This window comes from Alligator mississippiensis, chromosome 7 (genome assembly GCF_030867095.1).
Source record: "Alligator mississippiensis isolate rAllMis1 chromosome 7, rAllMis1, whole genome shotgun sequence".
Classification (NCBI taxonomy): domain Eukaryota; kingdom Metazoa; phylum Chordata; order Crocodylia; family Alligatoridae; genus Alligator; species Alligator mississippiensis.
Genome location: NC_081830.1, coordinates 21,726,183 through 21,752,257, shown reverse-complemented (window position 1 = coordinate 21,752,257; position 26,075 = coordinate 21,726,183). Strand labels below are relative to the sequence as shown.

Here is a 26,075-nt window from a genome sequence, read left to right as displayed (position 1 = left end):
GACAAAGAGGTCTTTCAGTGCCATGACAACTGCAGCACTGGTGTTTCCAGGATGGAAAGGTGCCACATCTTCATCAGCCTACCCAGCCCAAGTTGAATGGGCTCCTCCCCTTGGCTTCAGCTGCATGGCCTTCAGATGCCTTAAAAGGGTGACTGAGAAGGATCACTCTACTTGTGCCCTGTTCCTTACACCCTTCCTTCAAAGCATCTACAAATTGCAGCTGTCAGAACTGGGATGCTGTGCTCTGCGGACCCTCACTCTGACCTGGTACAGCAGTTCTTGGGAATTTGTTAGGCTACTTTGGGAATAACCATCCCAGGGCACTGACTGCCTTCTGGGGGCTGCAGCACATGCAACAGCCTAAGGCCAAGTGCCCTTGTCATCTGATCAGGAGGCTGACCTTATGTGACAGCTTGACATTTGAAAGCAATGGTAAACAAAAGGGGCTGCTCCTTTTCCGGGGGCGGAGTGCTGAGCAGCACAGCACCAGGCTGTTCAGCGCCTAATGGCTCACATTATAGCGACACACAGCCTGATATTTCCAACCTGCTTGGCTTCCACTCCTTCCACTATAAAGGGTTGCTAAGCAACAACACCCCCCCCAATCCCATCCCATCCCAAACCAAACCAAACCGGTGGCTGTCAACATGCTGCTGCTAGCTGTCCCCATCTGAGGATGTGTCAGTTGGGCACCCAGAGCAGCCTTCCCAACACCTGGACGATGGTAATCCTCCAGGTGCTGCACAAAGGCTTCTAGCTCAAGAAGGGGAGGAGGAAGGAGGGCTGTGCCTTAACCCTGGCTCTAGGCTGAGTTTCTGGAGTTGCCTCCTCCCACGTCCCTGTTATTAAACATCTGTCTGAGGCTCCATGACAGAGACAGAGAGAAGAGGAGCAAACCCAAGACCTTCCTTCCTGAGGCCTGAAGATTTGAAGGCACAGGCTGACCCAACCCACCCCAGGACACATGCAAGGGGAGGTGTGATGGCTGCACAGAGAACGCAGTGCTGAGCAGATGGGTTTCCTGTGTGGTTTGGAAGTAAGATATTTGGTTTACGTTAATTAGGAGGCTGATCCAGGTGTACAAGGTGGCATGGAAGTAGGCATGATGGTGGGAGTGGGCAAGACACAGGGAGGGCATGACCGGAGACAGAAGGGCATCAGAAGCAGGATGGAGCAGAGGGAAGGAAGATGAAAGGACTTTAAGGACTGCTGTGAAGGTGAGAAGCTTGGACTTCATGCGGAGGATGGGGAATCTGCAGAGCCTGAAGAAGGATGGAAGAAGGGAGGAGTGGCAGGGAAGAATGATGTGGTCTGGCCTATTTGACCACAAGCAAGCCATGATGTGCATGACAAAGCCACATAAAGCTCAGATCCTTCACATCAACTAAGAGGGAGGGTCTCTGGAAACCCAGGAACATGTCTGTATCACAACAGGTGGAGGACGTGGGGTTCTGGTTTGAAGAACGACTTCTAAGCAGCAGGTATATGACTGCTGCAGGCATGTTCACACCTCTAGCAAGCAGCACCTATCACAGCATGGCTCCAAAAACCACGTTCAGGGACTAAGAGTGCTTCAACCTTTTGTTTTCCACCTTTATCAGGGCAGGTTCAACCTGAGTCAGAACACTGCCCTCTGACCAGACAACTGGCCAGCATATAAATTAAGCACATGCTCTTTCCCAGACAAAGAAACCTACAGGACACCAAAGATGCCAACTCCTTCACCCCAATGGGATCCCACAGCAATTTCCTCCTGTCTCACACACATGTGAAATCCTTAATCAAGGAGAGACAGCTGTAAAACCACCCTCATTCTGAGCCATCAAGGAAATTATCCAGTGCTTACAGGGAGGGGAGCAGGCTGGTTATAAGCCAGTGCTTGAGGGCTGGCAGCAGGAAAGGATTAAAACACTAGATTACAGGATTCCCTCTGGGGGCACATGTTACTATGATAACACATTCCCTGACCACCAGCCAATCTCACTTCCCCCTGGGTCTGAAACACTTGGCTTACAGTGAGGTCTGATCAGGCTTGCTCTGAGGCATTAAAATAAGGCTTAAGACCAATTGATGGGCAGTCCAGGTAGCGAGCAGAGAAAAGAATAAGCACGCGCACACAGGAAGGACACTTAAACCCAACTGCATAGTGTCGCGGGGTCTGTGAATGGTCTGAACGACAACTTATTTAAACTGAAAGGATAACGAGGGATTTAGCAGGATGAAAAAGCCTAACTAGGAGGCAGACACACTTCTCACTGTATGTGTGCATGCTGTTACACAGGAGCAGTAGAGTAGCTGAAGCAGAGACGCCTAGGAGGTGGTGTTAGAAGGAAGGACATCCCGAAAAGGGTTATAAAAACAAATAATAGAGCAATAGGCATGCTCGAAGCCTGGTGCTGTTCATTCTCAACTCTTGCCACTAAAGTCGACTCTGTACCTTAGAAAAACTCTCCTGCATTGTATCCATTTAGGCTAGGGGTTCTTAACCCTTCCTTCCTGCTACTCCACAAAACGCTCTGGTCTTCCCCAGCACCCTTCCCCCAGTTCCTATGCCGATCCAGCAGAAGAACTGTGGGATCAGTTACTCTGTCTTAGCAGAATGCCAAATACCAAGGAACAGAGTGAAGTAGGACTGCGACTTTTGAGGCCTTCAACCAAGTGTCAGCAACTGTCCATGGGCTGAACAGCACCAACATATGCATTCAATACGGGACACGCGAGGGCCTTACCGAGTCTCCTGTACTCACCTGTCTGTAGAGTCTGCTTCCCACCTGAGAGGACTCCCAGGGGAAGCGTACCTGTGGGAGTCAGGCCTTTGAGAGTCAGCACACTCTCACTCTCCTCTCTGAAAAAAAAGGAAATGGAAGGACAGGTTAGTGTGGACAAGTTAGCATCCAGGCAAAATGGGAACTGACAGAGGCATGTTAATTCAGAACTACTCATCCAGCAGAGGGGGCAGGCTTGCCATAAGCAAGGGCTTCCCCTGCCATCCCTGCGCATGGGCTTTGTAACGCTGTGGGAGGGACCCCCAAGCTGAAATCTAAGATGACCTGGTCATTGACTTTGCTGCAGAGACAGAGGTTTGGGTAGTCCCATCACAAACAGAATGCAGATGACTTACACTGCAGCACCAGAAGACTCAAACCTGCTTTCTCCAACCATTGCCACCCAGCCCTCCTCAGCGAAGAGAGTTCTGCAGGACTGTACAATTAGATTCCTCCCTGCCTGCCTGCAGGTCTTGCTCACCTGTCAAGCTTTGACAGAGAGACACCCCCACTGCCCAAACTCCAAACCCTCCCATGTTGCCTTCTTACCGAAGAACTGAGAAGACACGTGCCATCTTCCCAATGGCTCTGATCTTATTTCTGATGATCTCCTTACGAACTGTTGTGCCTCCTTAGAGAGAGAAAAACACATTTAAGAGGCCCTGTGCCACTTTCAAAGCCACAGGTAATTTCAGCATGAGCATCTGTTTGGCTCTAGGAAAGAAAAATCATGATTTACAAATTCACAGCTACACTCTGGAAAACCATGATGGAAAGGGGATGGTCAGAATGGCAGCAAGGAGAGGAACACTAACAAGATGACGCACAGAATAAAGGCACAGGGAAGTAGAACCACAAGAAGAAATGGCTCAGATGGTCTGCTGCTTCAAGCAAAAACTTTTTACTCAACAGACTTGATCACACTATATGAAATGTAACACAAATGACTAAGCCATGAAGACACAGTTTGGCAAGGCAGAACTGTGACAAATCTGACTGCTGATGAACACCTTGGAATGCCAGGCTGTGGTTGCAGAAGGGAAAGTGGTTACCCAAGCATCACCTCTGGCATAAACACGCAATGCATGGCTGCCTATTGCCTTGCAACTCTGCTTGGATCCTCACACACGCACACATGAAGAGAGTGGGGTCAGAGAACTCCCCTTCTACTACACAGACCAAACACTGGAAGAAAAGCATGGAAGGGAACTGGAGGTGAAATAAGAGGGAACAGATACATCTCCTCTCGGCTGAGATTCTTCCAACTACACAGTGGAATAGTACAAGCCAAACTGGGAATCTAACATGCACCAATGGCTCAGCCATGCACTAGGTGGCTGCATTCAGAAGTCAGATAGAAACGTGACCCCATCTCTCACGTTCCTGCAGAAATGTAGAAGGGTTAAAATAAAAACACACGGCGCTCATGTTAAAACTGAAAGGGGGATGGAGAGACTGCCCAACTAGTCAGCTATTCAAATCCACTCCAAGGAGTTTGGTGGCACAGGCAGTGAAAATTAAGCTGGTAGCAAATTCTAGCTGGGTACCTTTCTGATAGCTTGAAATGTAGTGATCTTCAGGGAAAGGAGACACCAAGAAACAAGAAGATGAAGATAGAGATAGAAGAAACAAATTTAATTTTCATGGGAGGAAGAAAAAAAAAACCAAAAAACGAAATGCAATGGTAGAAGCGGGTTAAAGTCTTGACCTGCGGACAGAAGCAGTACCTTGTTACCTTGCAGTCAGGTTCTACCTCTTATTTGCGCACTAGGGGTGCCCAACTCTGCGGGTCAACACCTACGTATTTATCAAAGTTTATGTGGTAATCAGCTTGCCTCTTTCACACGTCACTTATCAGCAAGAACAAAGAAATGAGATATTCTCTCTGGAGAGGGTGTGAAAAGGCAGGACGGACTGGTCCAGTGCCTGAGCACTGAAGCTTAGCCTTAACACAGAGCAGCAGCAGGCCAAATGACCTGCACCAGCAAACTGCACAGTAACTAAAGCTGTGTGCAGCTTCAGTCCCCGATTTGATTTGGTGGAGATTCGGTCCGATTCGGCGGCTGAATCTCCAAATCCAAACTGAATCAGAGGACCCTTTAATCTCTCCGAACTGAATCAGAGCCCTCCAAATCGATTCGGACATAGAGACAGCTTTAAATGTTTTTTTCTACATACATCTAGGTAGCAGGAGCTCACTAGTGCTGAGATGCTGAGGCACATGGAGTGTCCCACAGAAGCACAGGGAGCTCCCCAGCGCGCTTGGAAGCAGACCCGGAAGTGGACCAGAAGCTCAGTGACTGGTGTCTCCTGGGTCTGGGGGGGTTGCCCGGGGTCCCCCTGTGGCTGGTTGCTGAACAGGGGAGGCACAGAGGGGGTCCCCAGCGCTCTCCCCAGCAGACCCAGAAGTACATCTGGTCCACTTCTGGGTTCAATGCTGTGCACGTGGAGGGCCCTGCCCTCCGCTGCGGGACGCTCCATGCACCCCAGCATCGCAGCCATCATGAGCCGCGCCTACTACCTCAAGGTATGTAGAAAATACATTTAAAGCTGTGTCTGTGTCCGAATCAGCACTGAATCTTCAGATTTGGATTCAGCCAAATCGAATCAGGGACAGTGATCCGAATCAACGAATCGAAGCACCGTTCCTGATTTGGGCTGAATCCGAATCCGAATCCAAATCAAATAGGGCCCGCTTCACATACCCCTAAAAGTAACGTTCAAGTTCAGAGGGACAAGCAAGGAATAATCCCACACCTTGGTAACAGCAGGAAACCTTGCTCCAGAATGGCCAGGGAGAGCACATGGTTGCAAATGAATAACACTCCTCGCACTTCCCTGTGGCTGACTTGTGAGGAGACGACATTTCTTAAGCACTTTAACTACAAAAGTGTTAACTAAAAAAGCTTACTGGAAAGGAGTTATAAACTGAATGCTAATAATTCTCCATCTTACTTGCCACTCCCTTCACACCCCTGCCATCCCATGTCCATTTCAAGTTTGTTACCTTCCAATGTTTCGTCACCATCTGAAATCAATTCATCATCGGAGCATATGTTGAGGATGTTAACGAGCATCTCTGTGACTGCAAGAAGTAGTGACAAACAGGAAGATTAGAAAAGCCTGGTGCTCACACTTGGCAGGTGCAGTACTTGGGAGGGCAAGCTGGACTGCACGTATGATCTCAAGGGCACTTGAAGAGTGGACTCAAAGGCACTGGATAGACATACACATACTAGTCTCTTTGACTGCAAAGGATCTCAAAACACATTTCAGGCTCAATACCTGGACCGCTCTGCTGCTCAGGTATGCACACAGCAAGCAGAGAACACAATGCTGAGCACATGACAAGGGAAGCTGGGCTGTCAATGCTCGTGTAGAACGAACTGGGCTCCCCTTCCTAAATGCCACACGATACGCAGTGTGTCTCAAAACATCTGCTTGGATGGGATTTCATTCCACAGAGCCTGAACACTTGAGATCACTAGGTTATTCCCAAACAATACAGCACTGAATTAGGATATGACAATCCTGGGAAGAAATCAGAGCTCCTGGGCTAAGAAGCAGATTCTAAGCAAACTGTTAATTAGCCCCACCTTATTAATGCTGCAATAAACCTCATTTTCCCACACTGATAGGCAACCAGCCCCACTGATACTTGACTTCCTCTTTTTTTGCCAGCATCAAGGAAGATGTTGGCACAGACCTGGAAACAGGCAGTGCTACCCAAGCAGGATTTTGGTGGCAGCACAAAACTCTCATGCCAGGAATAAGTTTACTGCATTTCGTGGTGTGCAAGAAGCAGATGTTTTTTTCAAGTGGATAGCTGAAGTCACAAGAACCTAATCCACCAAAGTCCATGAGAGTGTAGGAGGTCACCATGAGCCTGAACTGCCTGGCAGTGCTGTTTTATGGTACTGAGCCAAACTACACATTGAAGGCCTCTTAGATATTATTCGATATGATATTTACAGATACTTACTAGGCCAAGGGGGACTTCTAACATGCAAAGAATTACCATCAGGCACTGTTCTGGCTGCCTACCAGTGATTTCTCTTACCCTTTTCCCCTACGAAAGGCAAAGACCATGTGAAGACATCCATGAAGTTTGGAAGCCAGTAGGGGTGTGGAGAACAGTTGAACTGCCTGATGTTCATGACATTGTTTTCATATTTCAGTACAGCAGCTAGGAAGGAAGAAGGAGAGAGAATGTGTACATGCTGAGACTTTAAGTCCTTCTCACCAACACTGCCATGGCAATCTACTGCCAGAGTGAACAGAGCTACCATTTTCATTCAATACCATCATCCAAAAAAGAAAAATAATGCTATGCTAACGTGCCTGCTCTGGTCAGTCCAAATGTGCCATTCATAGCTAAGGCTGCTAAGTCTATAGCTTCTTTCCTGTACGGTAACTGAGATACTACCTCTACTCCTATTTAGCTTCCAAGTTGGGAGTCAGCAGCCATTTGCTATTCCCTAGCTTTAGCCTATTCAGCACTTTACTGAAGCTCTTTTCTCTTCAACCTGTAGACACTCTACTTATCCCAACTGCATTCAAGCCAGATTTTTTTTTAGGATGGTATCAGGCCCACGGAGCAGGAGAGTACCGGGGCCATTTCCGAGATACTGAAGAGCCGATTTTGAGCAGGCCCACCTCCTCTGCTTTTTCTCAGTTCCCAAACATCCACTTGCCTCTTGCAAGAGGCCAATCTTAGAGGCAGAGGCTTATCAGCAGGGCTCAGGTCACAATAGCCAAGGGAAGAAGATAAGCAGTACACTGCCTGTATAATGCAGCTAATTTCCAGCACAATACCTTGCAGCACACAAGGTGTGTGAAGACCTAGGGAGAGATTTCACTCAGATGAGGAGAATGATGGAGTGCGCCATGGGATCCCTGCGATTAAGGGAAGAGGAGGAACTTGGAGAGGGGTTTCCTACGAGTTAAAAAAAGCCCTGGGATCCAACTGCAAAGACTCATCTAGCTAGTCTTACCTTTGTTGTTATAGACGTCTAGGTAATTTGGTGCAGAGAAGATTGTGATTAGCGATGGAAAGCCTGTTGTCTGGCTCTTCCTGTACATTCGGTACCTAGAAGGGAGGTCAGAGCATTAGCATGTGGGTTCTGTGGGTGCAAGGGGACAACAGAAATACTTTGTACAGCAGTCACAATACTCGGCACTTACCCGGCATCCTGGGCTTCATGAGCTCGGATTACAGATAACAAACTATTGTTCTGCAAAAATTCACAAACAGCGGGGTAACTGCAAAGGAGAGTTTTCACCAGATTAGCATTCAGCAAAGGCAATAAACCTCTCCTGGTAGGCAGGAGGAATGAAAAAAAACAAACAGTCCTAATGGGCTCCTTTTCAGAGGTGCCACCTGCTTGCAGTTTCCACCAACTTCAAAGGTGAACTGCACCTCCCAGGCGAAATACAGTCCCAAACGCTTCAGGAACATAGTTTAAAACAGTACAAAACACAATTGCAAAACACAGTGGAAATGGAAACTGTCCCAGATTTCTGGGCTAAATCCCAAGCAACCTATCAAGCTGCAGAGTCAGGCAGAACAGACCCCCTTTAAAAGGATTCCCTTCCTTCTGACATGCGTAATACTCTGGTGCTGGACAGTGTCTCAGAAGGGGCCCTCAGGGGTACTAAAAAGACTCTGCAGCCCTAAGCTCTTAGGGTGTCAAGCAGTGCTGCAAAACGAGAGAGCTTCAGGGAGCCAAGTATCACAGACTGGATTTTCTTGGTGGTGTGTGTGTGGGGAGAGAGAGAGTGGGGAAAAGGAAGGTGACATACAGTTAATGCAGATCTGCCAGGTGCCTGGGAACTGGAGACATTTTATGCAACAAATCATGGGTTTCACTCCACTTCCCAATTCCCTTTTAAATGTTACCTCAGTGCAAGGCAGGGCAGAAGCCTTGGTTCCTTCAAGCAACGCTGCCTACCTGTAGAAATAGGAGCAGCCTCGAACAGTGTTGTGGGTGAAATGCTCCAGCGTCTTCTCATTGCCATAATCCTCTGATGGATCGGACCAGAGCAGGTCACACATTGGACCAAATGCTGGAGGCTCCTTAAACCGGTCTAACTGGAAGGCACACATACAATGGAGACAACTGTGTGGGTGAGATGGCTTAGTAACACACAGGCACGTGCCCTTAAGCTCTGGAGATGAGCTAGTTTAAACAAGTGAAAGCAAGAGCTCTGGATCCTTTTCATCCTGAGCCTTGAAAGATTAGTTTAACTGGCAACACACAGTCATCTCCCTTCCCTTTTCCTGTTTTCTGGGCAGTGAGGTCTGTGGATGGTAGCCAAATGTCCACCATGCAGACATTAATTAACTGGCCTTTCTGTACCACCTGCTGTTCCTTCTTCCTCCAAGCACACAGAACCCAGGGATCCTGACCTTAAGCCTCCTTAAGTCATTTCCACATGTAGCGAAACGTAACCTCCTTAGCCCAGAAGATGCTGTCAGCTACTGCCAGAAAAACAATTCTGTACAGTGAAAACCACACTACATACTAAAAAATGTGATCCACGCCAACAACAAGCTACCAGGTAGCAATTTAGAGAAAAGAGCTGGAACAAAACTGCGGTGGCCAGAGACCTTTCAATAAGCAGGGTACTTTACCATCTGGAGACTCCATGGTGAGTCTCCAAGCTCTGTCAGGCACTTGCAACCAACCAGACAAGGAGAAAAGAACACAATGCACAGATTTAGCTGTGCTGCAGAATGGAAGACCCTGATGCTGTCTCCCCCATACTTCGCAGTGTAACAGAAATAGCAGCTGAAATGGAACAGTATTTTAGAGCATTGCTGTTTTTTTTAAAACAAAGTATGTCAAACTCCATATCAATCTTTGAAAAGCAGAGGCAGCTCGTCGACACGCACCACACTCCATAATATGGATCCTGTCATGCCCATGCCATATGCAACACAGACGAGGCTTTGGCTTTTCAGGCCCAAAACCAGCTAACTGTCTGGAACACAATTTATTTGCCTTGGAAAAAACAAAGACTGATCCGGGATTCAAACCTCTCGTCCCAGGGAGAGTACTCCATCTTATACCCCGGGACAAGCGAGAGCTGTGTTCCAGCCGTTTGCCCTAAGATGCAAGTAAATCAAAGCCCAGACACAAATATCAAGGACCAGGAAGGTTACTTACTTTCCTAATGTCATCTAGACACGTGATTTCTGGGGACAGTCCTCCATGGACACATAGGAACTGCTGATTTAGGAGGGCAGCGAGAGGAAGACAGTCAAATGTATCCATACATGCATCATACACTCGCTCTGAATACTTGATTCGACCTAGTGGGAGAGAAAGAAGAAGGCTTATCACCTACACAACGTGGTCAGGGTGAACTAGACACTCCAGTAATTTTCCAGGCTTTTCATGCATTTTAACATGCAGACTATGGCCACCGGCAACTGAGGGTTTGATTTCTCAGAGCACTGATAGACCAGCTCCAAGGGGTCTCAAGGGGAAGCAGAAATAGGTTACACCTATCACATTTTAAGCTCAACTTTGCTCCTGTGCATTGGTGAGATTGCCTTAGAAAACGCTTACTGAAGCTGATGGGGAAAAGGCTTCAAACCATACTTTAGTCTTCTTCTCTCATGCTCAGATACCCGTCTTTCTTAGCAGGTCCATGCCAAGAACCTAATGGCAGATGGTCCCAAGTACCTGCCAGTGCATTAAAAAGACCTTGGGTTCCCAATACAAACATTAAGTCAATATCTTGCACTCGCATTGTACCTTTCATCTCAAACAGCCTTACAAACTTCAGCTGCTAAATAGGCTATACACAGGGAAAAGCAGCAGCTGTTTCACTTGGCACAACAACATAGCAACACATAGCAGTTCAAGACAGGAATGGCAGCTTCAGCTTGAAAGAAGTGCTTCAAGGAAGATCCAGGGAAGCTGAAGGAGTTTGAATAGGACCAAAATGCCAAGGGTTAACACAACGAGTCTTAAAAGGAACACCATAGGACCAGTAATGCCCACAAACTGGGCAAGTTCTCAGTCTAAAGCCTCTTCCTAATGTCAAGGAAGCAATGACTGACAGCAGTGACATCACCAGATAGAGGAATTGGTTTGTTACAGATTCTCGGGGATGATCATGGCCTCTAATAAGCCTTCAGCACGGCTCCCGGCAACTTGACGGCAGTATTTCAAGGGCTCCTTACCAGACCGAGCGGCACACAAAGCGCTTCTCCTTCTTCACCCAGGGTACACCACGGAGAGCAAGTTCTCTCTCATGTACCAAGCTGTGCTGGGCTACACGGCTGAAAAAAACATATCCCAGGATCTCCACATTAAAACACTTTCTAGGGGTTCAATATTCTGCAGTTCTTCATGAATATCACACCTGGTGCTGCTCTAAGCAGCTGCAGGCAAAAGACATTTTTTTGCTTTAGCCAGTAATGCTCTGCATCTGAATTTCTTCTGCTGCTTGTTTTAAAAGCCAGCAAGGGGAGGAGGGGTGGTTTCCAGGGAATCAAACAGAAGTATTGAAGGTTTCCTAAAAGTAAACGCTTAGCTTTCACAGCAAGCTTCCAGATGTGTTCAGAAACATTCCCTGCATGTGCTACTGACACATAAGATCCCAGGCTGCACAGTAAGAGAAAGATCACCACATCTTTGCAACCCATTCTTTCACGTTGACAGTACTTGGGCAGAGGGTGATGTGCTACCAAACGATATCTTAGAAAAAAAAGCCTTAATGTTACAGGTTAATTTCATTTTCACAATCAAAGGAAAGTGAGGTTAGGGAGTTTTTCCTGTCCCCACACATTTCTGTGTGCTCTGGTACTCAAATGCTTATGTACAGTAAGAGACAGTGTGGTTTCATAGTTGTTAGGGGCTGGAAGGGACCTTACAGATCATCAGGTCCAGCCCCTCTGCCCTTGTGCAGGAAAGACTGCTGGGTTTGTCCCAAAAGGGCTAGTGAGAACAGCATACAGGACCTTATACTACAACTCACTGGTTCAGACTCACCACAGATCACTAGTGTCTGAGCAGACAGGCATCCCTCTCACAACACCCACTGACACAGACCCTCTCAGAATAAAAAGGCCCTATAACTCTGAACTGTGCATCTCTTCCAGAGGCATTTCCATCAGGCCGACGTAGAGGCAGTCTAGCAGAGCTGCTCAACTCTGCTGCTCTCTAGCCTCTGCTTGCTGTTTGGAGAGAGGATTTCTGTCTCCACGGCTGTCCTCCCCTGACCCTTAACCCACACTTGTTTCACGGAGTTTTAAAAAAATTGTAAATACTTGAATAAAAAAAACTACCCTAAAAGTAACTATTCACCCACTGCAAAATGCCAACAAAATTGTCCCTTATTTCCTTTCAACTGTAATCACCAATCCCAGCTGCACAATCTGGAACTGAAAGTCATTTGGCAGTAATTACAGGGTGCTGGGTTGGAAAGCTGGGGGGGAAGGGGGGGTGCTGAGGGGGGCTTTGCATGCAACCGACTTGTCAGCAAGACGCAGCAACACAGAAGATGCATTTGTGTGCCTTTTATCCGCACTTGTTCCTTCTCCCAGAAGGAGTGAAATGCCACATCAACACGTGATCATCCCTTTACAGGACTGATTCCACCCAAAATGTTAAACAGACTCTGAAGCAGCCTGCCAGGATATTGGAAACAAGAGGACAGCTCAGTGCAGATATATTTTTCCAAAGGCAGTTGGGCCCTCAAGGCAGGCCTGAAGGAGGATTAAAAGCCTTTACCTGGTCCTATCAAGCTAATAAGTCTAAATTCCTGCTGCCAAAACCTGGACATACTTACATTCCTGTTTAAAGGTGAAGTACTCTGTGAGGTGCCTGCACTCATGGTTCCCTCGAAGCAGGAACAGCGTTTTGGGATGATTTATCTTTAAACTCCATAAATACAGCACACACTACAAAAGAAATGGAAGGAGAAGATGGCATGTAATAAAATCTTTTATTAGGCACTAATCATCCGTAGACTTGTCTAAGAACGTCTGGGAATCAACCCAAAAAGCTGATTTCAAAGTGGAACCCTGATAGCAACCCAGTTCCATAATCGGCAGCAGATCTTATCTTGGCCAACTTCACCAGTAGGGGAAAAGCCACAGCATGCATTTCTCTATATTAGGCTTGAGCTGAAGAAGTGTCAGATGAGATCTCATTCAACTGAAACTAACTCTGCACTGGGTGGGGGATGCTTTTCCTTCCTTCCTCCCAATGAGCAGCCACCAAAGAAAAAGCACCCATTTTCAGAGCAGCTAAGCAAAACAGATGGGCAGTAAGGATCCATACAGCTGTCCCACTGAGTTAAACCACAGAGTTAAACCACCTCTCGAACCATTTCATCAAGCAAGTTAAACTTTTGAGTAGTTCAATCCCAATGTTTCTCCTGCTAAAAAGAAAAGCTTTTGTGTAGTTACATATAAGAGAAAAAGGTAAAAAAAACCGCAAAAAAACCACACACACACACCCCCCCAACAGAAAAAAAAAAAAGTAATAAACCCCATGTATTAAAAAGATGCTTTCCAAACCCTGAACAGTGTCAGGCCAAAAGCAAACTGAAACAACTGTCCTAGCAGGGTGACAAGAAGGTGCCCTGATGGTTTTCTGAAGCAGCTAAATGCAAAAAGGGTAAATGCTCTGAAGGGAACACTCTTCCGCCCACCCCCTGGGCTTGCCAGACTGACAATTAACCAGCTGATTTGTCTAACATGGGAGAAGTGCTCTCAAGTTTGCTTTGTTGATTTTGAGAATTGGAAGGATAATCCGTTATGACAACAAGCAATAAGGTTTGGATTAAAGTTTTAATGAGCGCGTGCCCTTTCGGCTGACATGCTGCAAAAACCATACGCTCTTTCAGAGCACGAAGCAGGGAGGCTGCATTCAAACCGACCACTGGTTTGGGGCATACAATTCCAGAACCCAGCTGCCGGGGTCTAAAAACTAATTCCAGAGCTGAGACAAACCAGCTCCAATCTAGTTTCTTGCAAAGATGGCTGAGACATTGTGGCACTTAAACAATGAACCCCCAGGCAAGCTTTGCATTACTTATTTGAAATGTTTGCATCTCCGGGGGAATACAGGAATTTTTCCACCTACATAAAATGTAAGGGTTGTCAGAGTCCCAGTTAGCTCTGAAGCATCTCTCTGTGTACATTACATAATTCAAATTCTAGAGAAAAAGCTACCTAAAAAATATTGTACCTAATTTTAAATACGACTAACGACAGTGTGGGGTAATTTACACTGTTCTTTTAGGGCCAGTAAAAAGTGTTTTAATAAATCTATTTTTAGCAGATCTATGATCGTAGAAATGTCTAAATAGTCTAAGATTTAAACTTTACCGGCTGTGTTTGCAACCAAATGTCACACATCTGGGACAGCACTTGCAATCCAGAAAATGAAAGGTACCTTAAAGGAAACATAGTGACTTTGAAAGGGATGGAGAAGAGAAGATCAGAAGACTGACCGGGTGGTTTCACTGCTGTGCAGTGCAATGGCGGGGGATATACAGAATCAGTGTTGACGTAGAGGATATTAAAGTTTCAAAGTTCTTCCAGCATTAAGAATATTAGGGAGACTGGCAACTTGGGAAAGGGATATTTCACGAAACAGAGTAATTTAGAACAAGGCCCTGGAAAATAAGTATATCACTGAACCCTACAAAACTTCCTGACCAGACAACAAAACCTGTGGGACTTGATAACAAACATGTAACAGATTTGTCCTAAACGGTTTGCAGATGTTTCAGAAGTACCTGGGGGGAAAAAAAAAAAAATTACCGATGCTGGAAGACAAAGGTACCATTGGGGTACATTGAACTGTGAGCATTCAACAGCTTGTGCTGGCTCGGGAGGGCTGCGATGATAAGCAGAGGCCTTTAACTACGCAGCACACAGCTGACTCTTTTCTGGGTGTCCTGCAAAAAGATCCTTCATCCACATTTTCCAAGGCTCCGTGCCCAGAAATCGATTACTAGATGTTTATAATCGCTCAAAAGCAACTTGAGACAATTACGGATTACTAGATTTAAGCACTCAACTTCCCTTTTTTTCCCCTGCCCATGAGCTTGAAGCCCCAAGCCAAGCACTCAAGCGTGAATGCATATTTGATTTCTTCCCTTGCAAACTAACACTTACACAAAAGATTTACTCTTGTACAACACCCCCACCTACAAGAGGGTGATCAACAACTGCCTGCAACAAGCCGGGAGGGAGCTGTTCCTAAATGAAGCACTGAGAATTAATTGCTGCAGGGGGAAGGGGGGAGGCTGGAAATCATTTTACAAGTTCCTTTAAGCAAACACCATACTCTAATTATGAAGCGATATAACCACATTTTTTTTCCCCTGCTGATCTGGAAATTAATAAACTGCCTCTGCAAAGTGCTTGTAAACATTAACCTGCCGGCACCCTTGTGAAGTAGGTAAGCGCTGCAGTTCAACAGAGGGGAAAGCAAACAGAGAGGTGAGGCAGCAGACCACAGAACAGAAGGCTCGAGAGCTCCTGGATTTGCGATCCTGTGCTCCAACTGCATGCTTTCCTTACATGGCTATGTGTTTTGCAATACACTTCTGGTGAGATGGACAGACATAGCTAGGCAGTAGGGCTAAGCACTTGCTCTGGGCCAGACACAGAGTATTATGAGGCCTTACTGCAGGTTGGGTATAGAAACTAGGCTCAGTTGGCAATTGCATGCAGTTCAGTGTCTTCATCAAGGTGAAATACGGCTTACATGGCTGAGCCAGAAAAGCTGATCACAGCTTTCTTTGATAACGTTAACAAGACAAAATGAAAGGAAAGCAAACACCAACATATCCCCTCTCAGGAAGTGACTGGTTTGCTTTTAACACATGCATGGTTTTCCTCTCTCAGAGGCAATATTAAAAAATCACTACCAGGGCCATCCAGTAAACTGCAAGGGCATTGTCAACAATTGCAGGCTCAGAATTAAGTCTCCAATAATCCCAAGTTTTGACAGGGTTTTTGAGGAAGGTGCCAGCCTGAAAGCTCTCATCTGGAGCCCAGTCCTCCATGTGGAATGGATGTACAAGGCTTTTCTGCTCATGCATCTGTCTGATGGGGGGTTTTCCCCCCATACTCTGGACTCTAAAGGATGCAACAGCAAGCGGGTCTCCTAGAGCCATCTAAGATTGTTTTTTACGGGTGCTTTCTTTCCTGAGAACTGCAACGAGACCCAATTCATTTCATGCAGGCCAAATGGTTTAGCAAAAATTCACCTCTAGTTTGGCTTTGTTGGATTTTGTTGTGTCACAAACACATCTATCTGCCTTCCAAAGAGGGCTGTAGCAGGGAGAAAGCTCTACCTTCCAGGAGTGAGGGGGGAACGCACTCAAATATCACACCGCACCACTGCTCCCATGCTAGCAACACTGAGAATTTACCGAAATTTAACTCTCTCTGCACATGCCTCCAAACCAAAACAAACTGTCAGGTCCAACTAGGCTTGCCGACCATGGCTATGTCTCCTGGATATTTCATCATTGGATAACAAAGCACACTCCAGCCCTACAGACCCACTGTACACAGAGTCCTGCAATCATACAATGGTAACAGCATTTAGCCTGTTTGGTAACAAGCAAATTAGCCTGACAAAGGTGTGCATCACCCCCCTCCACCACTCCAGAGGAATCATCTCCATAGACATTGCTTCTGATCACAGCGCTCATTTAATTTGATTTTTAATAAGATGATGTTATTGACTGTATTATTGTAGTGCCCAGAGTTCCTAGACCAATCAAAGCCTAATGTGCACAGCACTGCTTATATGTGGAGACATGCCTCAATAAAAAAAGAAGAGAGGCTAAGGGGCACAGGGCAGCAGAGGAAAGGTTAGGAAGGAGCTTGTCACTGGTGGAACTGAAAGTAGGACCCAGGTTTCCCAGGTCCTATTCCAGTGCACTATTTGCAGCTCATCTTAAGGGAAGCAAAAAAATGAAAGGTTTTACCGCTTTTGGATCATAGCTGTTTGGTGTTCTGAACATACACTAGAGACACAGCTAGGCAGGCAGGCATTCACAGTATTACGTGGGAGTCTCCAAGACAGGAGAGCCGACAGAGTGGAAGTTGGGTGGAACGTGTGTGCGTGACTCAAAGCTTGACAGGAATTCATCCATATGAGCAAATGGACACACACACACACACACACACACACACACACACACACACACACACACACACACACACACACACACACACACACACACTTTAAAACAGGGGTGCGCAAAATATGGCCTGCAGGCTGCATCCAGCCCGCCAGGCCACTCTATCCAGCCCATGGGGCCCCTAAAAATTTTAGAAAATACTTATCCCCAGAGGGAGCCTCAGCAGGAACGCAGCAGCTCAGCCCTGCCCACCCCCAGCCATCCTGCCCCCGCACTGCTCCAGCACCACATGGATCCTGGCTGCATTGCAGGAGCACAGGGCCCATACTGGTATGGGGTGGGGGTGGGGGGGAAGAGTGTAGGGAGGGACTGCGCATGCGCGTATGTGTTTTCATAGGGCGAGTCCCACACACGCACCCCACCATACACATGCATTCACACACCCCTTTGCACTGCCATACACACAGACCGCCACACCCACCCCCTCACACAACCCAGCCACCCTTCCCCCACATAACCCCCCACAAACCCCACACCCCATATATTCACACACATTCTCCCTCACCCCACACCTATCTACCTACAGTCCACATACCCACAGCCCCCCACAAATGTATACCTACCCCCCCCACAATATACAAGAGTAAGACTTCATTTTAAGCTATTATATACAATCCCCTCTATGTATACTACACAAACACATGTAAACCAGGACAAAAATAATTTTTGAAATCAAATTAATGAATGTTTTAGATGTTCGCTTTTTACAATACAATTCAGTATTTTTCTGGTTTCAAGATGGCAAAACCCCTTGCAGGGGCAAGGGGAGGGACTTCTGGTAGCAAAGGTCAGGGGCTAGGGGGTGGGACTTCCAGTCACAAGATGGTGACCAGGGGGCAGGGAACTTGTCAAGGTGCAGGGCTACCCATGCAGCCCTCAAAGGCTTGTTAAAACTGGGTAAGCGGCCCTCTGCCCAAAATAATTGCCCACCCCTGCTTTAAAAGAAGCTCCTTTCTCACTCCCCAGTGGAAAAGAGAGTCTATTACCAGGATATCTTGTATAGTCAGCGGCAGGAACCTTGTACACTAAACAGGGTGGATCTTTTTTTAATGTAATAGATTTCTTGTATGTGAAACAGAACAGTCTCGCAAGCATCCAGAATATACATAATAGAATTACAAAGACTCTGCAGGATCATGGCTCTTCAGAAGCAAAAATACAAGTCAGCTGCTGCCATCAGATCTGCAGGAGATGCATGCTGCCATCCATGTAGCATACAGCTAATTTGTTTGAAAGGAATCTCGTTTGCCAAGCAGGCACCCATAAGCATGAAGGGAGAAAAGATTCCCTGCTGAGGCAGTAATATGGAATAGATTGCAAACCAAGTCACGAATCTCACTAGCTTCCGATTGTTGTCCTGGAAGGCTTAGAGATTTGCTTCTGTGAAGGGGGACACACAAACTATATTTTTATTTAGCACAGACATGCTCTGCAGACTGGGCCTCTTTGTGCTAGGCATATAACTCCTCATTCACAGGATGGCAGCCAGCCTGCATGTCACCACAGAAGCAATCGCCAGGATGAGATGATTTTTTTTTTTTTTGGCTTACTGGGTGCAAATTTAGTGCCCATGAAAAGCACAGATTGGCAGCTCTGGAGACCACATACTTCTGTGTATCCCAGAACAGGTACAAGTACAGATATAGCAATGATACCAGCTTCCCTCACACACTGCTGTGCCAACCTAGAGATCAAGCCTAGGAAGCAGAGGGGAGCTCAGTCTCTAGTCCATTCAGTGCATCCACTTCATACAGTCTGCCAAAAAGATAGCTAACTAGCCCCTTGCAAAGGTGGATTCTGCAGTATGGAAAGAGAGCATTTCACATTGGCTATGTTCCTTTCTGCCACGTGCAACCGCAACTGCTGTGCAGGTAAAATTACTTTTTCCATTGTTTTGTGCCCATTTTAGCTACCAGAACTGGATGTTTTTAAAGTACAATGCACGTAAGTAGTGGGTGCGAAAAAAAATCTGCTGAAGGTACCCGACTGAGTCAGTGAAGAGAGACTTGGCATGATTAAATGCTCAGCCTGTGGACTACACACAGCCACTGTTATCTAGGCAATCAATCAAATATTCAGCAAAACACAGGTAACTTCCAGGGGCCGCTTGAGTTGCAAACAAGCAATGCAGCTCTCCTTAATGTCTTCCCAGTCCCCAGTTTTGCATCTTGCTTCCTGGCTGTATGCATCAGGAAGCAATTATGCAATTAACTCTCATTTCATTCAGTTAAAAGGTTACAATTATCAGCCACTCTGGGCAGATACTTGATAATATCTATAACCCGTGTGGATGCAGAAGTTGGATGATGCTGGTATTCTTCACCTTAGAACTGAACCACCACCTGAAGAGACCAGGCCTGCCAAAACTATGGCACTCAAGCCTCTCAGATCATAGTGGCTAGCATTTTGAACCCAGCAGCCACTGGGCTTGCACAGTAGAAATTGCACTTGCCCCACATCATATAGACACCGGATGAACCCCTTTGCTAATGAGCCACTTCTTTGCCCACAGCTATCATCTCGGTTATCTGCTGAACAGCTGCCATTTCACTGTAGAAACCGGCAATGTTACAGTCTGTTACACACAAAAGTAGGACTCTCTTTAAATGCAGAGCCTGCACTGTGCAGTAGGTGGGGGAAAAAAGGCACACATCGATAAGCACAAGGGAAGCAAGCCTTCTATATTCTGTTTTATCAGTGACATTTGGATCAGCCCCCACGTGTACTAATCAAAGCCCACCCAGCTTCGTGAAAGATCAATGTTTGCTCTGTGGGGAAATAGAAAGCTTCACAGCTTTATCTCCCCTGTGGACTCAAAGGGAGAAAAGGGTCAAGAATGCCATGAAAGGGCTTCATGCTGACAGCTCACAAAGAACAGCTGTCCCAAATGGCTCTGAAAATGAAAAAAAAAAAATCGGGGTCATTTTACACATGCCTCCAGCATTGGAAATAGGTTAGGTCTGAATGGAGGCTGCAACGGGCAAACTTTCACTAACCCACCAGCCCTTTTAGGCTCCCCACCCTGTGACAAGATTTCCGCCAATCAAGCCTGCTCACCAAAGAGGCTCAATTACCCTGCTTCCATTCCTGCTGCACAACTGCAACCCTAGTCCCAACAGGCTCTCACATGCCGAGTCTATATAGCGCCAGTCACCACAGTATTTCAGCACACAGGCCTCTAGCCAAAGAGCATTTAGGTGCCTAAGTTGATTTGTGGATCTGGGCTTAAGTGCTTAATCCTCCCGTCAAGCTGGACAGCCCAGCCCAGCCCACATGTATATGGGTGGGGGGAACCCACCTTATAGTCCATGCCCTGTAGAACATATGAAGCATTGTTTATAGACCTCAGCATCCAAGGATCCTGTGTTAAGGTTTTCCCTGCAAAACTAAATATTCTTCATCTCAGAGTGACTAAACTGGCATTCAACAGAACCCCAGCAGGGGAACACATTTATATCCTGAACACAGGTGTGTACGCAAACCAAACTGTTTTATGCAGGCCTAGGCAAATTCCTCCTACTCCAGCTCCCCTCTGGAGGTGCCATGCAGAGGTCCTCGTACCAGCTGTAAAGACAGCTTACCGGCCTCTCCAGCATCAGCGGGTCCTCTATCACTGCAAGAGCTCACAATCCTCCCGTGGCTTTCAGTCAGTGCATACGAATACAGGGTAAAAGAAGGCCGTCTGTCTGGGGTACCCTGTTCAGGCCACTTCAAGTACCTCTAGGGACATAGGAGGGGAAGGGGGCTCCCCTATTTATACTAGCTGTCCCCATTGCTGACCTGACTCCTAGCTGATCTGTGCGTACAGACAACGGCTCCTTGTTTGCTGTGGGCTCTGCCCTTTTGTTCTCACCTGTGATATTAGCTGAAATAGCCTTGCAGCTTCTATTGCCTTACCTTTAGAATGCAAGGCCCACAAGGCCCAGCACCATTAGTTTTGCCATCTGTTAGGACCTTTGCCTTTCTCACGTCACCTGTCATACTGTCTCTTTACCTAAAATCAGCATTTCTCTACTAATCACCTCTGCTTTCATGGAGAGAAAGAAAGATTGCAATCCCTTCTAGTTGATGGTGCTTACTAAAAGAAACTCCACAAAATCCTCCTTTGTGGATGCAACACCAATCACTTTAAGGGGGCCTTTAAGGGGGCCTTTCCCTACTAGGAAAAACCCCAGAAGCTTGCTCACCTCTCCCCTGCACATTATGGGCAACAAGGGAGTGACCTGGGTTCCCTTCTCCTGCTCCAACTCCGACAGTTGCAGGTGACGTTACTGCTACAGATTAAAAACAAAGAGTTTGGCTCTATGGCTACATAATGAGGGCACAACATCCAGCTTGTACCATATGGACGGTCCTGCTATTGGTCAATGCTTTTCTAACTTGTGCTGCAAAGACACAGGCTAGGATATGACTTTTTTTTGCATGCAAGAATGGTGTACAAGACAGGAATTTGGTTAGGCTTAGTTCAATCTGTAACGTGCCAAACCCCAAAAGCTCAGATTTAATTGTCACCTCTATACTGAAGTAGCCTCTGTCCACATAGTCTCCCAGGAAGAGGTAGCGAGTGTTATTGGGTGATCCTCCAACTTCAAACAACTTCATCAGGTCAAAGAACTGCCCATGAATGTCACCACACACTAAGGGAAAAAGAACAACACAAAAGGGACAGAATTACAAGCTAAGAAAAGAAAGGTCACAGCAGCAACAGGGAGCATGGCTTCACTCTGACCTAAGCAAACTCAATCTATGCTATGCAAATCCTCTCTCTTTTGGGAGTTAGGGCAAGTTAAAGACCCTGCTGCCTGTACTCTGGCAGTAAGAACACACAGCAGATCAGCATCTGCTACTTTTGGCAGCTTGCAATTCTAGAAAGGCCTCATTTCTGATTCCTGCTCTCTCTGACCTGTGATTGGAGCCTCCACTTCAATCATTGTCTTCTCGTGCCTCAGAATGGCAGCCCCATCATTGATGATCTTTAGTGCTGCATCCTCTTCCAGGCGCCCTTCCTTCACCAGGTGGCTCTTCAAGACATCAAGCCTGGGTTTCCCATCTTCAAACACTTCCTTCAGCGTGAGCCGTTGCGTGGGTGGAAATGGGACAGCTGGAAACAGAAAGAAAAGTTAGCAACATGCCTCTCTGGAGGCAAAGTCTTATACTCACATTTCAGTTGGAGATTTCTGTTCAGAGCTCAGAGCCAAACTCACATTCAAAAGCTGTTTTTTCATGACAATTTTGCACGATAAATGCAACGGCAGCAATCTTAGGCTGCTGGTTTAGTTAACACTTCACCTCATGGCACACAAAAAAGCCATACCTCCAGACAAAATGTATGCATGTCCATGGATAGGGAAAAACTACAAGGAACAGGAGGAAACAAAGCGGTTCCTGACTTCAGCAAAGGACATTTACCACTAAGATGCTGGTCAATGTTACAATTGCAAATACTGGGGAAAAGCAAAGGGACTGCGCAAACGTGGCTGTTTCCTCACGGCAGCAATTAACCTCAAGCTAAGGAGAAGAGGGTTAAGGCCAGCAGTTCAACAAATATGGCTTATAAGGAAGTTGCATATATTCACAAAGCAGAAGCGGCCTCTTCCCCCCAACAAGAGAACATTGCACTTCATTCAGCACATGACCTTTTCCAAAGCATCTTACACAGGCTCAACTGTAGGCCCAGCACTTGGCTAGTCAGGATGACATCTCACACTTGTTGCACATGTTTCTAAGGGTATGGCAACATGAACGCATGATGGAGAGACCAGCTTGGGTGTGAATTTACAACCATTAGCTACTCTGCAGTGCCTGTCTGAGCAGGAACCCTTACTTTCAGAGGCAAGTGCAAGATGACTAAGTTAGCCGGAAGTAGGCCAAGCTAATGTACTGTGAATTCACACCCTAGCTTGCCTCCCTGTAACATGTCGGTTTGGCCATAACACAAGGCACTCACTGCTGTGGTATTTGGGCCTATCTTGCTGATGATGCCTTGCCTAGTTTTCAAAATGTGGTTAGAAAGGATTTATTCAAACCTGTTCATGCCAGGTGACTGTACTATGGGCTAGGGGAAGGATCTGAAAGGTGGAAAGGAGATTTCTCATGAGTTATTGAAAAGTGAGAAACATTTGACTTGCTCGTCTCCCCTCACTTGTGTCCGGATACATTAAAAAGGATAAGGGCAAAATGACTGTTGCATGATATTTAAAAGGCCACAATGCATCTAATTCCTGTAAAATTAGTTCCAAAAGGACATTCTCCTGTAGGGGTTCTGGCAACAGCAAGAAAGGGAGGCTGGAGGCAAAGTCCCATCAAGCAGACATCAAAGTGTCCCAGTTAAGGCTAAAACCGCCACAATACATGGCTATGGACATTCCCCTCTCTTATCGCCAAGATGCAGCACAGAGATTGTCTCAGGGCCTAGAGTCTATTTCCTTTTCAAAACTTCCTAAATAACCATGTATTTTCTCATACATCAAGCTTCAGCTTTCTACAACCTCCATCTCTGCAGCATCTAAGCGCGTAGGTTAAAGCATGACTAGGGATCTCTCAAAGGGAACAAGTCTGCTGCAGGGAGGAGGCAGAGTAGGAGGGATTCTACTGCTAGGGACTCCCAAAGGCCTTGTACACCACCGTGTAGTGGAAAAAACAAGGAAAAGCCTCTTATCTGGCTGCGGGAGAATTCCCACGATGTAGGTAGTGCGTAATGCTATCACAGCAGGCTTATGCAGGCCCCTGCCAGCCAGGGCTTAAGGGAGAAGGCCAAAGTACACACCTCTCCAGAGGTGCCAGGGGGCATTTCTGCCATAAGTATTTAAAGGGACAAATTTTTAAGTGGTGCCTGGAACAACACAGGGTCCAAAGAGCCCAAAGGTGGCTTATAGGCCCAGGCTGCATCTGCATGTGCTGCACTTCCAAGAGGCATGGTACACAATTGCACCCACAGATAAGGGAACTGCCTGGGTCAAGTCACACGGTGAAAAATGAATTTGCTCTCAATTCTGATCTGAATAAGAAAGATAAATTACACCAATATGCAAATGAAGCTCATGTTCCTAGTGCTCAGGACGGAAAGCTGTTCTGCATGTAAAAAACCCCAAAAAACTGTGCTGAATTTAACACAGGGATTGCAGGTCAAATACTACAGCAACTAACAGTAATGTAACTGAGCTCTTTTAAATGCAAATACCGCAGCTACTTAGGTTAGAAACCCAAGGGGCAGACAGAAAGGCAGCAAGACAGCACAAGAGATTCTCTGGAGCTAAACTCTGATTTTTAAATAATGCAGAATGTAGGACAGCAGGAGAAAAGGACGAGGTATGATGAAAGCAGACTTGGTCCCAGACTTGGCGACTGAAATAATGTGGCGCTGTATTACACGCAGCTTTGAAAGTTCTGTCCTACTTATTATCTACAGTTTGCTAAGAGCCAGCAACATGTCCTGCGAGCTTCAGCACATGCCCTGTCCCATCCTCAAGGAGCGCACAATCAGAGATGTAACCAAGGACCCACATACCCAACAGGAATTTGGAAATAATTTTTGCTCTGTTATTTCAATGAGCAAGGCAGGCAAGTAAAGTGGCCACCTGCCTATCAACAGCAATTTCTATGCAATGCAACATTTTGAGACTTTACTCTTCCATGGAGTTTAGTCCTGTCAGTGCCACTTCAACTGTGGCAGGATGGATAGGGAAGCTGCACATGTGACGCACCATAGGGTTGTCTGATGGAAGCCCAGAGGACAGGACCCACTGAAACAGTGAGCCCATATCCATGTGCAGCTCCCAGTACTCTGGATAACTGGGGGTGAAGTGCCTTGCAATAACGGACTGACAATTTCCAGTTACTTCTCCAAGCTCAGAAGTTGTCCAAGCATCCACCACCTGGCCCTTGTCAAAAAGGGAACAAACTTTGAAGTCAAATGATTTGTAAGGTGGGGAAAAAGAAAATTTAAGATGAACGAGGAATTATTTTGCAAAACTAATCCTCTGTGCCATGGCATTCCCAAGCCTCCAAGATGCCCAGCAGCTCCCCAGCCACCCAGTTCGGTGGTTACTAAGAAAAGTCTGATCACAGAACTGAGGACGGCATGTTAAATGAAAATGGTATGTGACCACAAGAGAGACAGTGCCCATCCGCAGTTCAGCGGCAATCCACCAACAGCTTCTGGCACGTTCTCCCTTGCCACTTCCCAGTAGCCCTAGAGAGCAGAGTTATGCAAGATGAAGCGTGAGGAAACGCTGATGCGAACAGCCAGGAACTTTTATGTAAGTTTTGCTTTTGGCTTCCTATGACTGTTAACTCTCAGATAGGGCTGGATGGGGTAAGAAGTCCAAAGTCTTCTCTGCTTTGCTGGTTTCTCCTCCATTCTACAGCAGGTGCTGCATGTACCAAGGACAATCTGCTCTAGAGAGTGAACAGCCCAAACTACGGCTAGAGACATGCCGCTGGACCTCCCCACTGTGTGGGGAAACAAATAATGTAGTAGGATACGTGTTCTGCTGACCATACTTCCTACAGACTGCTAAGCCAGAGACAAAGCTCGTGTGCTGAGAAATCAGGGACCTAAGCTGCAACACAAGAGAAGCAAACGTTTCAGAGGCCGCCCCACAGCCTGCGCTCGCACTGAAGGCCCCAGCAAAACCAAAAGGCACCCCATGATTATGTCTCCTGCACACGGCAGTGATGAGGATGAGCGCCTAAGTAATTAGTGTTGTCAAAGCAAATAATCCTGTTAGCCAGTATAACTTGTATAAAGGCTTTAATCAACTCAGTGCAACCAATTATCCCATACACTAATTTCCACCTTTGGAAAATCCAAATTCTGCCCTCCTTTATGCTCAACTCTGTGGAACTGGTCACTGCTGTGACAAGGGGCTGGGGAGGAAATCACTTCCCTAATCTCTTCCTTGTAAGCTGAAGGGGGAGGCAGTACAGACTGGGGGTTAGGTCAAGACCCTGCTACAAACCCACACCTTGAAGCACCAAGAAGAGGAGTTTCTTGCCCATTCCCTGCCCCATCTATCAAATAAGGAAATACCTTACAGGGAACTTGAGTGATTAATGAGAAACCATTAAAATACCAGGAAGATGAAAAGTGCTAAGCTGATCCTCGCAACACACACCCTC

At 46.6% G+C, this 26,075-nt stretch overlaps 1 protein-coding gene across 2 annotated transcripts in view; it reads right to left on the bottom strand.

The window, feature by feature from the left end:
- Nucleotides 1-26,075, bottom strand: part of PPP3CC (protein phosphatase 3 catalytic subunit gamma) — a 47,903-nt gene that overhangs the window by 7,295 nt on the left and 14,533 nt on the right. For both annotated transcript variants that reach the window (XM_006263894.4, XM_059730720.1), the window contains exons 2-12: nucleotides 21,859-22,056; nucleotides 21,468-21,592; nucleotides 12,570-12,681; nucleotides 9,935-10,080; nucleotides 8,717-8,856; nucleotides 7,950-8,027; nucleotides 7,760-7,854; nucleotides 6,826-6,951; nucleotides 5,773-5,850; nucleotides 3,315-3,396; nucleotides 2,748-2,845 (exon numbers count right to left, since the gene is read on the bottom strand). In XM_006263894.4, coding sequence (XP_006263956.1) covers nucleotides 2,748-2,845; nucleotides 3,315-3,396; nucleotides 5,773-5,850; nucleotides 6,826-6,951; nucleotides 7,760-7,854; nucleotides 7,950-8,027; nucleotides 8,717-8,856; nucleotides 9,935-10,080; nucleotides 12,570-12,681; nucleotides 21,468-21,592; nucleotides 21,859-22,056 — 1,278 coding nt within the window. The remainder of the gene's footprint in view (nucleotides 1-2,747; nucleotides 2,846-3,314; nucleotides 3,397-5,772; nucleotides 5,851-6,825; nucleotides 6,952-7,759; nucleotides 7,855-7,949; nucleotides 8,028-8,716; nucleotides 8,857-9,934; nucleotides 10,081-12,569; nucleotides 12,682-21,467; nucleotides 21,593-21,858; nucleotides 22,057-26,075) is intronic.